Consider the following 12,994-nt stretch of genomic DNA (forward strand, 5'->3'; position numbering starts at 1 on the left):
GGAAACAGATTGATGAAATTTATTCTCTGGGGGCATTGTTGAGATAGCTCTGGGTAGGACGATCAAGGACAAAGGAGAATAAGCATTTCCATGAGTGTCTGGGACCTCATACACAACCTCATACACAACTTCACATTCCTCCTTGCTGAAATGCACAGTAAAATATTTCTTGACAAGATAAAGTGTTTTGTGCCAAGGAAACATTGCATCTGAAAGTTGTTCCTCCATTTTTCATTTCCATCTGCTCTTGCTGGGTTAATTTGCATCTGTACTGAAACGAATAACAGATGTATGTCCCCCACCTCAAGTTATCCAATGAAGGCTAAGCTCTGCCTATAACATTAATACAATTATTATTGTTGACAACTAAACTAGTTTGAAAATATTATAAGACAGTTAGGCAAGGTTAGGCCCTAAGCACAGAAGATGATTAAGACACATTTGCTAAAAGATCCGGATTCAAAAAGGAAGAACTACTACACCCACATACTTCTCCTAGGAATGAAGAGCAGTGAGTGAGATTCTAAATAGTTATCAATCACCTCAACTGGGGACCAAGCCCACCCAGCCTATTTCCTTTTTATAAAATACTTATTCATTTAATACATGTTTGTTACATGACTTGCTTCTCCATTTGATCCAAATTTAATCATTATTACTTAAGCAACCATACTTATAATTTTATTGGTTGATGATAGATTTTCTTCACCTCATACCCACCTTGAGATTTATCAATTGGATCTGGTTAATTGACTAGAGTTTTTTTTTTCCACCTTGAACTTGTCTCACCTCATGACTTTGCTAAATAAAACACTTCAGAGAAACATGGTGGGAGGAAAACCCACTTTTAGGTTTCCTTCTGTTTCTCTTAGACAGAAGCTATCTTTCCTGCAATAAATTATTCCCACTCATAAGCTCCATTATTCCTGAATTCATTCTTTGATTTTAGAGAACACACTCAGAATTTATGATATTTCAATTATTTGGAGCTTCTATGTCATCCATAGATCCTATGCTCTTTATCAATATGATATTAGGTAGATGTCTTCCTAAGTGCACAACTCTAAGAGGGGGAGAAATGGCTATAGATATCAGTAGGGTGATGGTAAGAAATGAAAAAGGACTGGATATAGGCTGATTATTTTATATTGATTTGAAGGATCAATGCACAGAGCTCATAGTTAGCCAAAGCATTTCATGTTATCCCAATTATTAAGAACTTCTTAAAATTAATGGAGAAAAAATAGGATGAAGACAGAGTGGATGTCATCTCTGGTTTTCATCTCTTGTCTATTCAGAAGGAATATCCTGTTTAGCATTCACTTAATTTTTTGTGTCCATCTAAAACAAAGAAGACAAATCTAGCTATTGCCTTCATTATTTATTATGGAAAGTATAAATTAAAAAGTTAACATAATATAAATAATTTTAATGATATTCATACCCATATCTAAACATTTTCAAGTCCCCAGCTGAAACTTAGTACTTTTTTTTTTTTTTCATACCAGGGATCAAACTCAGGATCTTGCACTTGCCAGACAGGCTCAGTACTGCTGAGTGACATCCTCAGTCCCAAGTCCCCAGTGCTCATTTAAGAGTCTATGTTCTTCCTACTTCACACCACTTTAGAATGCCATTCTGGTATTTACTATAATGAGTAACTAAAATAACTAAATTATAAATATGATAACTATGAGGCAGAATTTAAAAGACTATATAATTAAGACTGATGCTTTTTCAACCTATATTGTATGGGAGGCATCACTTCCTCATATTAGACTTTCCTTCTATGAAGCTTCCTCAGGGCGTCTTTAATATCCCTGTTCCTCAGGCTGTAGATAAAAGGATTCAGCGTAGGCGTCACAACTGTGTACATCACTGAGGAAGCCAAAATCTTTTGAGGAGAATGCACTATGGCTGATCCAAGGTACATCCCAACGCTTGTGCCATAAAATAAGCAAACAACTGATAGGTGAGATCCACAGGTGGAGAAGGCTTTATACTTCCCTCCTGATGATGGAACTCTCAGAATGGTGGAAATGATTTTATAATAAGAGAGTAGTATTACCAAGATGGGAAAAAATCCAAACATGGTGCCAACAACATATATAATTATGTTTTTGTTTAAGTTTTCAGTACAGTCTAAATTAAGGATTTGCGCAGGCTCACAGCAGAAGTTGGAAACTGAAACATCCTTGAAGTAAGTGAACTTTAAGACAATCAAAGTGTGCAACTGTAAGTCCAAAAGGCTTAGCAAAACACATGCAAAAACTAGGAAGATACAGAGTTGAGGACTCATAATGACTGGGTAATGCAAGGGGTGACAGATGGCCACAAACCTATCATAAGCCATCACAGTCAGAAGCAAGTCATCCATACATCCAAAAACAATAAGCAGAGACATCTGTGTTAAACAGCCCACATAAGAGATGACATTGCACTGAGTTAGGATGTCCACAATCATCTTTGGGACTGTGGTGGAGGTGAAACAGATGTCCACAAATGACAGATTGGAAAGGAAGAAGTACATGGGGGTGTGGAGGTGGGAGTCAGAGCTGACTGCCAGGATGATGAGCAGGTTCCAAAGTACATGGGGGTGTGGAGGTGGGAGTCAGAGCTGACTGCCAGGATGATGAGCAGGTTCCCAAGAACTGTGACCAGGTACATGGACAGGAACAGTCCAAAGAGGATGGGGTGCAAGTCTGGATCCTCTGAGAGTTTCATGAGATGGAATTCTAATACAGTTGTTAGATTCTTAGCATCTATATTGTCTGGACACCTTGTGAAAGAGAAAAACACAGACAAATACACAAATAAATATGTACTTAGAGCTCTGTATATACTTTGTACTAAGATAATTACAACAATTTACTCTTGTAATTCCATACAACTGTGTTAATATGTCTGAGTTCTACTGAACAACTTTTTAAAATAAATCTCCCATTACTCGTGCTTTTTGTTATTTGTTGTTTTTTTAACAGTCAACTGAGCAATATTATAAGACCAAGAATATTGGAGAAAAGAAATTTATGATCACAATAAAATAGAGCCTATTCTTTTAATAAAAATTGGGAAGATGTAGCATTTTTCCTTCTTTTGGAAAAATCCTTCTGAAGGAAATTAAGAAGTAACCTAATTTACATTATTTTTATCAAAACCAGGGCCCAATATTCTGAGATTCAGAATTTTAATAAGATCTCAGAAAGAGCTTGGACTCTATTATTTGATCACTAAATGTTGACAGTTCGTATTTATAAAATATTGAACAATCAAAACATTGATCAAAAACAAGTGGAAAGGATGCAAACCAGGAAAGTTCAGAAAATAAAGTTTTATAAATATATATAGTAGTTTTGTCACCTGTCATATGGTGGCAATAATTACCTAGTTTAGACAATTAATTTATGAAACCTTTCAAAAATCATTTTATTGCATAAAATAGAAGTTTTCAGTCCCATTTATCAATATGTACTGGGTGAAAAAGTGTGCAGATACACTATTCTAAAAGCAAAACCAGTTTAATTAGAATATTTGTATGTGAAGATTTTTGTGGTTCTTTTTTAAAATAGAGTTGAAACAAATGCAGTCATAAATTTCCTGCATTTAGAGTATGGTTCTTTAACATTTTCATATCAAGTGTTTTTATATCAATGCATACTATATTATAATGTAAAATGTGTGATATTTAATTCAGATTAAATATTTGACATTGATTTGAATTATAATCTATGAGTCTTTGTTTCTTGATATCTCAGCATGATTCTATCCTTCCATATACTTTGATCCCACATGCAAGTATTGTTAGTTACTTGGGGGTAGATATTGCTATCAGTGTTTCAAAATCTCTGTTGATTACTGTATTATTCATAAAGCCTTTTCTAAAGACTTACCTGAAAAGCACATAAAGTGCATCTAATAGTGCATAGCATTTAATGTCCCTGAAATGTCCTTATGAACACAAGTACATTTACTTTTTTCTTTGTGAAGTAAATACAACTACCTTCAATGACTTAGGTGATAAATTGCATTACCCAGAGAGAGCTGTAATATAATCTGTAAGTTTCTTATGAGGACAAGCATTTCAGTTTTTTTCTGTTCCTCTCCATAACACACATGAGTGAATATTTAAATGCAAATATGAGAATATAGTTCTTTGACTTTTTGCAGTTGATATATACTCAATTTTACCTTTGATTTCCTATCTCATTTAAAATCAGTCATTATGAACTGTAACCTATTTTTACATATAATTATTCATTTAGCATTAAGAATATTGTTTTCATTTAACTCCAATAAAAGAGATAGTGCCTGGGAGTCATGAAATAAATATTTTTTGTCCTGAATATAATGAAAATACAATGAGTTCTATTGACACAGTTATTTTGTATGAGCTGAATTTGGAAGCTAATAAATATTTGTTAATTGTGGACGATTTTCCAATAGAAGGTTCCTACATTAATAATATAATGAGTTTTTCCAGGTTTGTAGTATACCCCTATAATCCCAGAACTTCGGAGGCTGAGGCAGGAGAATCCACCATGATCCTCCTGGGTATATAGTGAGTTCCAGGCCAGCCAAGGGAGATCCTGTCTCAAAAAATATTATGAGTTTTATGGTGAATGCCACTGTTAAAGAGCATTGGAGTTATGGAATAATGTGAAAGTATTAATGGGTCTTGACTCAAGTCACTTCATGTATACTTTCTTTTTTGATACCCATGAAATGTTCAGCCATGATCTCCAAATAATTTTATATGCTAAGCACAATTTAACAGATTTACGCATCTCATGCCCATGACAGAGACCCAACAAGCTACTTTACCTTATCTCTAGCTCAGTACATTAATGAAAGAGACAAAGCTGCAAACAGGAAAGCATTAAATATGTTGATACCACCACAATGACTATGAAAATATATTGTGAATCAGTGATTATTTTATTACTATAAATAACAATATCAAAAATTTTTGTTCTGATTGTATAATTTTAGCACATATTAACAGAAAAGAGCACAAGTTATCTAATATCTCCTCAATGTATTTCTGTCAACTAATAATCACCTCAGATATCAATGCTAAGTCTCAAAGATACCAACAATCTTCTGCCTTTTACAGAAATGACATGTCTACTTCAGCAAACCAGAATTAAAATTATATTTTCAGTCATTGGGTATCATATATTAATTTGTTGTCATTGTTTACCATGCATCAACAAGTTTAAGGAGAGGTGTGGACAGATCCATTTCAGGTATGCATTCTTTTATCTTGTTCTTATTTTCTGAACAAGATCAAGACCTTATCTTAAGTATAATTCTCAGTTGAATGGGATAGTTACATGAATGTATGAGGATATAGGTAGTTTCAGGGACACACTAGAAAAAAGAAAGAGGTGCAGAGTGAATATGTGTTTTCTGTCTGTGATCTTTTTCTATGATCACATTCTTTCTTCTATCATTTTTGCAGCAGATGTCACCAACTGGTTTGCCCTGTCATTTACAAGAAATAGAGCTCATGGAGCAAGGAATCTCATTCTGGGGTGACTGGGATGAGAAATGCCTAGCTGAAATTTTAAGACAATAGCCAGGTGCCATATGTTTCTAATCAGATAGCACACATTAAATAAAAATGGTACCTTTGATTTTTCTGTAAAAACTCATAATGAAGCACTTTTTAAACTGGAAGCTAAATTTATCCTGTCTACAAAGAACACTGGTCTCAGCCCCACGCCCTCAGGATTATCTAAGTAATGGATTACACATTATGGAGAGTTTCCTCATTTTAATTGTCATCTGCGTCATCAAGTTCATGAGCATCTATGAAATAGTTACATGTGAGATATTTTGGATAACATCTGGTGAGATATTCGGAGGAGGCAGAACTACTCTGAGAAGAAAGCAAAAGTTCATAATTAAATAAGATTAAAAAGCAAACCTCACCACATCAAAGATCGTTAACTTCACTTCTTAAATTTTCACTTTTTGCCCTCCCATCATCCTAGCCAAATCACATGTTCTCCCTCACAAGGAGGAAAGAAATTTCCAGTTAGTCCTTCCTCCACCCTTCAATTTCCATCAGCACTTACTGATCTGCACTGCGGGCAGTTTCGGTCATGATCATGTAGGCAGGGTCTGTCCTCAGGACTCATATTCATGCATCCTAGACAAGAGCTTGTTGTTGTAAAAAAAGAAAGAGGATACATTCTGGTGAATTGAACTTTAGCGGAGATATTGAACTGAAGGTCTGCAGGCCTGGGCTCCTTACTGAGTATTACATGACCTTGGAGGCTCAATGCACAGAGGCCATAATTAGCCAAATTGGTCCACTTTGTTACAAATTTTAAGGCCAATCTAATATTAATTAGGAAAGAAAAAGAAGAGAAAAATCCATATCCACAAATGTTTAGGGGCTTTATGCAGGAGAAAACTTACAACTACTATATATTTCTTACATTTATTATTCTTAATAATTCATTTGAGTTTTATTTAAATTTTTATTATGCCATATTTAAATTTCAAAGGAGAGTTTAAAATTCTGTGCCTTATTTATATTCATATTGTAGTAGATCCATCACCAATATCCATATCCAGAAATTTTTCATCTTCACAACTAACACTGCCAACCCATTATTAAAATCCCTCCCATTATTCTTCTCACCCTCACCAGTGGCTGCCACAATTCTACCAAATACGATGAGAATTTAAAACCTATAAATGTAATCTTCAAAATAAAGTGACTGAGGATGTAGGATTTAGAGCTCTGTTTGTTTAGCTTTTTTCACATATGTTTCCAATATGTAAATATTATTTTCATTTTTGGGAATTGGTACATATATACACGGTGCATTTTAGTTGATTTTAATTCCTCTTCCCCTCCTAACCATTCCTTCTGCTGCCATTTGCAGGTCTCCTTCCCACATCTACACAGTCCACTTCCCTTTTTTCTATCCTCTCTTTTATTTTGCTCTTTGAGTCATTGATATTTTGCATTTATCATATAACCCTACATTAAACTCCTTGTCTCAGGCCAGAAATTAGAGTGTTCTGTTGTAAGTCTTCATGGGGGAATATTTAACATTATTGTTTATCAGTCTGTAGATGAAGGATTCAGCCTAAGAGTGATCATCTTGTAATGACTGAGGCCACCAAACACTTTGTTGGATATAGTGACAGATCTAAGTCAAGCTACACAGCAATGCTTGTTCCACACAATGAGCAAACTACTGACAGGTGATACCCATAGGTAGAGAAGATTTATACTTTTAATTCTCACAATGCAGAAATAATAAGATAAAACTACCCCTGAGAAGGAAACAAAATAAACCAAAAACATACATGACCAGTAAAATTCATGACCACATTATTGGGAGTTTGTCAAAAGAGTAAGAAATAAAACTTGTATAGGATCACAGAAGAAATTGGATAATTCCACATCCTTGAAGTAGGTAAATCACATAGCAAAAAATAGCACAACAAAGAGTCCAAAAGACTAAAAAAAAGCCAAAGAGGTGAAGATTCATAGCTGTGTAATTTAGGAGGTGACAGATGACCATGAGCCTGTCATAAGGAGTTTACAGTCAGAACCATGCAATCCATACTTCCAGAAAGATTGTAGATAGGAATCTGGATCATTTGACCCACATAAAGGACTATCTTACTGTCATGAGAATAATCTACAGTCATATTTGGGAACACAGTGGGTTTGAAAGAGGTGTCATCCCAGGAAGGATTGGAAAGGAAGAAGTACATGGGATTGTGGAGGTGGGAGTTGGAGCTGACAGCCAGAATGATGATAATAGGTTAGATATAGGTCTGGATTATCTGTGCGGTTTCTGTGTTGGGATTCAGAGACACATTTTACACTGTGAAGTTCTACATTGCTTTGACACTTTATGAAATAGAAAGGTGGGTGGGGAGAAGGCAGCAAATGATTGACACTCAGGATTCTCAGTGTATTTTGAATTCAAGCTGTCAGAAGGGGTCTATTCACACTTCAGGCCAATGAACCTTCAAAAATATTTCTCAGTTGTCACAAACCCATTAAATTTGAGGTCTGAGTATCTCTTTATGATTCCATTTTCCTGTATTCTTGTCCTCCAAAGGCCACTACTGCAAGTAATTTGGTGAGTAGATTTTTCTCAAAGTTTCTATGTCAGTGTTGACTTATGTATCCATGAAAAACTGTATCTGAAAAACATGTATCTGAAAAACTTATTAAAATGTGACTAAAGCTCATCTAAGTAGACTACAGCATGACATCTACTGTCCCCGAAATATACTATTTTACAATGACATATGCATTTGTTTCTCTGAAATACATGCAGCTACTTGAAAATTTTTAAGTGATACACTGTATTAACAGAAAAGAGGACATGATCAAAATATTATTTTATGTTATTATAATCTTTTCCAAATTATTATGCTCTCCTCTGTATTTTTTTCCTCATTGAGTTTATTGGTACTTTTTAAGTATACAGTATAGTTATTTTCATCATTGGGATCTTGTACCTTACATGACAGGTATTTGTTCTCATTTTTTCCCAATTCCCTGCCCTCCCTTCACCTCCTCCATCCTTCCCTATTTACTGAAACTTTGTTTCCATTTTTTTTCTCATATTTTTTTCTTTGCCCTTATTTCCTTTCCCCTATCCTTCCCATTTCTCTACACCTTTAGCCCCTTTCTCCCAAATTATTATGCCCTCCTTTGTATTGTGTAAGTGATAATTTCAAAAATATAGATGGAAAATAATTGTTTGAATTCTAAAAATTGATACATGCATAAGCAATTTTACATTAATCACATTTTCCCATTTAAAAAACTAAGTCCTGGAGCCAGGCATGGTGGTGCATGCCTGTAATCCTAGCACTTGGGAGGCTGAGGAAGAAGGATTGCCATGAGTTCAAGACCAGCCTGGGCCACATAGTGAGTTCCAGTTCAATCTCAATTCAACTACATAGTGAGACTCAGTCTCAAAAAAAAAAAAAGAAAAAAAACCACAAAAACACAAACAAACAAAAACCCCTAAGTCCTGTAGTACAATATTAAGTATACTCCACAAATGCACTGAAAATATCTGCAAGGTATGTGTAATAACAATTCTCACCTGATTGCTGATCATGAAATTCCAATTTATGTATGGAATAGTATTTCCATCTGGCCCCCATAGAGAAGATAGTGACATGAGATGGGAGCCTTAGAATGAAATCTTCAGTATCCCATCTTGAAGCTGCTCTCTACTCACTATGAATGTCAATATTCCCATTTTGATGGGTTCATGTTCCATGGTGGAAACAGAGAGAGAAACACCCACATGTGTGCTTTCAAGTAAAGACTTAAAATTAAATATTTAGTCATTACATGATTTTTTCCTTTCTAAATTATTTTTGGTACATTTGAGGCATACAATATAATAAAATTCATCATTGGAAATTTGCACCTTTACATGATCCATCTTGATTCTTATGTTTCCCCATTCCCTTACCCTCCTTTCAACTCCTCCACCCCTCTCCATCTACAAAGATTTTGTTTCCATTTTTTCATTTCCTCATATAATTCCATTCCCTTCTTTATTTTCCCCTACTCCTCCAATTTCCCTTTCTCCTTTGCCCCTTTTCTTCCTATTTTATATTATCTATTGTACCTTTTAGTCTTTATTTACACTTTGTTTCTCACACTAGAGAAACTATTCAGTATTTAAACATGCATGTCCTATTTAATTCACTTAAGAGTATCACCACAATATCCATCCATTTAGCTATGAGTGTCTCTAATTTCTCATTTTTATGGGTGAGTAGTACTCCATATTACTAATTTTTTTGTTTTATTTATACAGTCTCCAGTTGATGGGCAATTGGGCTGCTTCCAAATTTTAGTTATTACAAATTGTGCTGCTATGAACATGGTGCACATATGTGGTATGATTCTTTTAAATTTGGGGGGAAGATACCCTGTAGGGGAATAGCTGGGTCAAATGGGACTGCCGATTCTAGGTCATCAAGAAAATCATGCACCCTGACCAAATGAGATTCATCCTAGGGATTCAGGGTTGGTTCAACATATGCAAATCAATAAAAGGGTTTTTAAAATAAAGTATTTTATCACTATGGAACTAGCAAGATCAGTGATGAATATAATTTTTAAGTGGCATCGGAGGTGGAACAATGTGAAATTATGTAATATATCTCAGGCTGATTCCTTTATAACTTATCTCCACATTGTCTTTACTTATCTTTTTTCTGATTTTATAATTTCTCACATATTTGTTGTTTTAGATATTGTTAAATAGACACCTTGTATATAACAGGGACATGGTTAAGATATTTTGTTGCTAAGAAATATTTATAAAAATATTTCTTAAATATCAGATAATATAGTAGGTAATGACTGATCTCTTAATGGGATAAAATATGACTGTTAGAAAAATTCCTCATGTAACAGTTATTGGAATTCAAGCAACTATCCTCCACACATATATTTTCTGGATTCTCATGTGCATGATATAGAAAGAGAAACATGAATTTTAAAAAGAGTGAAATAGTAAGAAAGACAATTCAAATAATCTCTTTTCTTTAAAGAGGCATATCTCTATTTCTATGGGACAACATGCAATAATGGAAGCACCAGTTGTGTAGAAGCCACACAGATTATGCTCTGTTTTTGTATAGGAGTGCAAATCCCAACAATATTTAGTAGAGATTGTATTGTTTATGTTTTCCTGCACTTGGCAAGGTACAGGTCATGATAACAGCTTGGGATGCTACAGGTACTCTCATCAGCCTCTATGTTTTTATCATTACCTCAGCAATCCTTTTAGACTGCTTAGGAAACAGATTACAGGGGCCTAGCTTCTACTGTTTTCAGTAAGATATCTATGAGAAGTAGAAACGAAGACTGAGGAGAATAAATTTTAAATGAGTTTTGCAGTATATTTGCCACAATCAAGAGCATAAACTTCACAGTTCTTGTACGGAAAATACTGACTATTACAATCTCCCCATCTGGCTATCAAAGCAGTCATGTTTGTTCTTCAGATGAATTAACTATAACTCCAAGAGTCTTAGTGGCCTCCCTCTGCCTTTACTAGTTTATGCCACTTATCTGCTGTGTCATGACCAATGAGTACATATCCCAAGTCCAGTGTTCACCTCCAAGCCTGGTGAACACTGAAGGCTCAGTTACAGTTCTCAGGGTTTCTATGAATTAAAAAGTCAGATAAGAGCATCCTGATGCATCTGTCAATGGGATAGGAAGCATAGATATGAAGTCCACTGTGTTTCAATAAACTAAGTGCTGGAGGGATGTTTATTCTTAATTATTATGTGATCATGGAGCACAGTGCTCATAGCTCATAATTATTCATATTTGTACCTGTTCTCCAATCTCTGAGAACTTCATAAAACTGAAGAAAGCAGGTAAAAGGAAAATTAATATCCACAAGTATATTTGATGTTCCACTATAGTTAGCAATAATCATGTGTGTTCTATTCACTTATTACATTTATTCTTTACTTCCATTTTGTATGTGAAAAGATACACAACAGAAACTTACCTCTTAACCATTTAAGTACACACTTCAGTGCCAGGGATGGCATACCATTAATTATGTGTTGTAAAGTCACTACCAACATCAATATCCAGAAATTTTTATTCATTAAATTTATTGGTACATTTTAGGTTTGCAATATGATTATATTCATCAATGGGGATTTGTAACTACACAGATATATCTTAGTTCTTATTTTTCCCATTTCCCTTTCCTCCCTTCAACTCCTTCACCCATCACTATTTACAAAAGCTTTTTTTGGTTTTTTTCCTTCTCATTTTTTCCCTACTTTCCTTTTCCCTGCCCTTCCTTCCTAATTCCCTTTGACCTTTGTATATTTTTGATGTTCACAAACTGAAAATTTGTAGCCAATTTTAAAACTAAATACTCTTACCCTACACAGTCCTTGAAACTATCATTGTACCAGGAACCATGATGCCAAATTCACACCAAACTAATGTTATCAAAGATCAGGATTTACAGGTCTTTACATTGAATTTTTGTATTTTTCCCAATCTTGGTTTCAGTGGATGTCACATATACTGAAATAAACTGGCCTACAGGAGCACCTACCTAAGACATTTCAGCATTATTTTCTCTCATTTGGAGATGAAGTGACTCAGCACAGGCATGATTACAATATAATGAAATTATAATCCCAGTTATGGAATAATACAATACAGATATTCCATTGTCTGTTACATACAATAAACAAAACCAGATAGGTGAACCCTTTCATTGCATTAAAGTAGACTTTAAAATTCCCAATGATGGGTCTCAGAACTCGAAAAAACAATTTCTTAGTAATAGTAAGAGATAGTGTAAAAGGAAAAATATATGGTTCAAGAAAATTCAAGACTAATTATTAAAGATGTCAAGAAAGTTGAGTTCAATTAAGGAATTTGGAAGTGTAACAAAGAATAAGCAGTTTACTTATATTTTAAATAGGGAAATTGTAGGACAAATAACTCATGCAGCTTGGAATACCAAAGGTGAATAAAGATGAACTCAAACTAAAAATCAGTTCAGATAAATGTACATATTGAAAAGGTAATGTAACGTTTGAGAAATAGCCACACACCTGTCAAAAGCCATTACTGTCACACAAATGTTGTCCATGCAATCAAAAGTGATGAAATGATACATCTCTGTCAAGCAACCCAGAGAGGACATGACTCCACAGTGAACCTAGATGTCCACAGTCATCTGCAGGACCATGGTAAAATTCAAACAGATGTCAGCTGATGGCCACTGGACAAGGAAAGAGACATGGGATGTAGAGTTGGAATACACATGAAAAGTGTTCCAAAGTCTCATGACCAGATATACAGACAGGCACAGTACAGATAGAAATGGCTGCAATACTTAATACTCACAGAGGCCCATGAGATACAGTTCTGAGACACTCTTAAAAGTTTGTGTTGTACTGTTTTGATATTTTTTGTTTTTTTTATTTT

The 12,994-nt window shown here is 34.6% G+C and overlaps 1 protein-coding gene across 1 annotated transcript; it reads right to left on the reverse strand.

Moving 5' to 3' along the window:
* Positions 1-1,774: 1,774 nt before the first annotated feature.
* LOC104867595 (olfactory receptor 7E24) lies at positions 1,775-6,098 on the reverse strand. The gene is made up of 3 exons (XM_010632008.2): positions 6,081-6,098; positions 2,619-2,779; positions 1,775-2,559 (listed from the first exon to the last, which is right to left on the reverse strand). The coding sequence occupies exons 2-3, from the start codon at positions 2,722-2,724 to the stop codon at positions 1,775-1,777; spliced, it is 891 nt and encodes a 296-aa protein (XP_010630310.2). The 5' UTR covers positions 2,725-2,779; positions 6,081-6,098.
* Positions 6,099-12,994: the final 6,896 nt, after the last annotated feature.

The sequence above is a fragment of the Fukomys damarensis genome, unplaced genomic scaffold (assembly GCF_012274545.1).
Source record: "Fukomys damarensis isolate Sample0158 unplaced genomic scaffold, DMR_v1.0_HiC HiC_scaffold_37, whole genome shotgun sequence".
In the NCBI taxonomy this organism is placed as follows: Eukaryota; Metazoa; Chordata; class Mammalia; order Rodentia; family Bathyergidae; genus Fukomys; species Fukomys damarensis.

Coding starts and splice junctions, on each gene's coding strand:
- LOC104867595 (XM_010632008.2), bottom strand. CDS start 2,724: ATGAAACTCTCAGAGGATCCAGACTTGCACCCCATCCTCTTTGGACTG. Junction 2,560..2,618: donor GCTCATCATCCTGGCAGTCA/GCTCTGACTCCC, acceptor TCATCCTGGCAG/TCAGCTCTGACTCCCACCTC.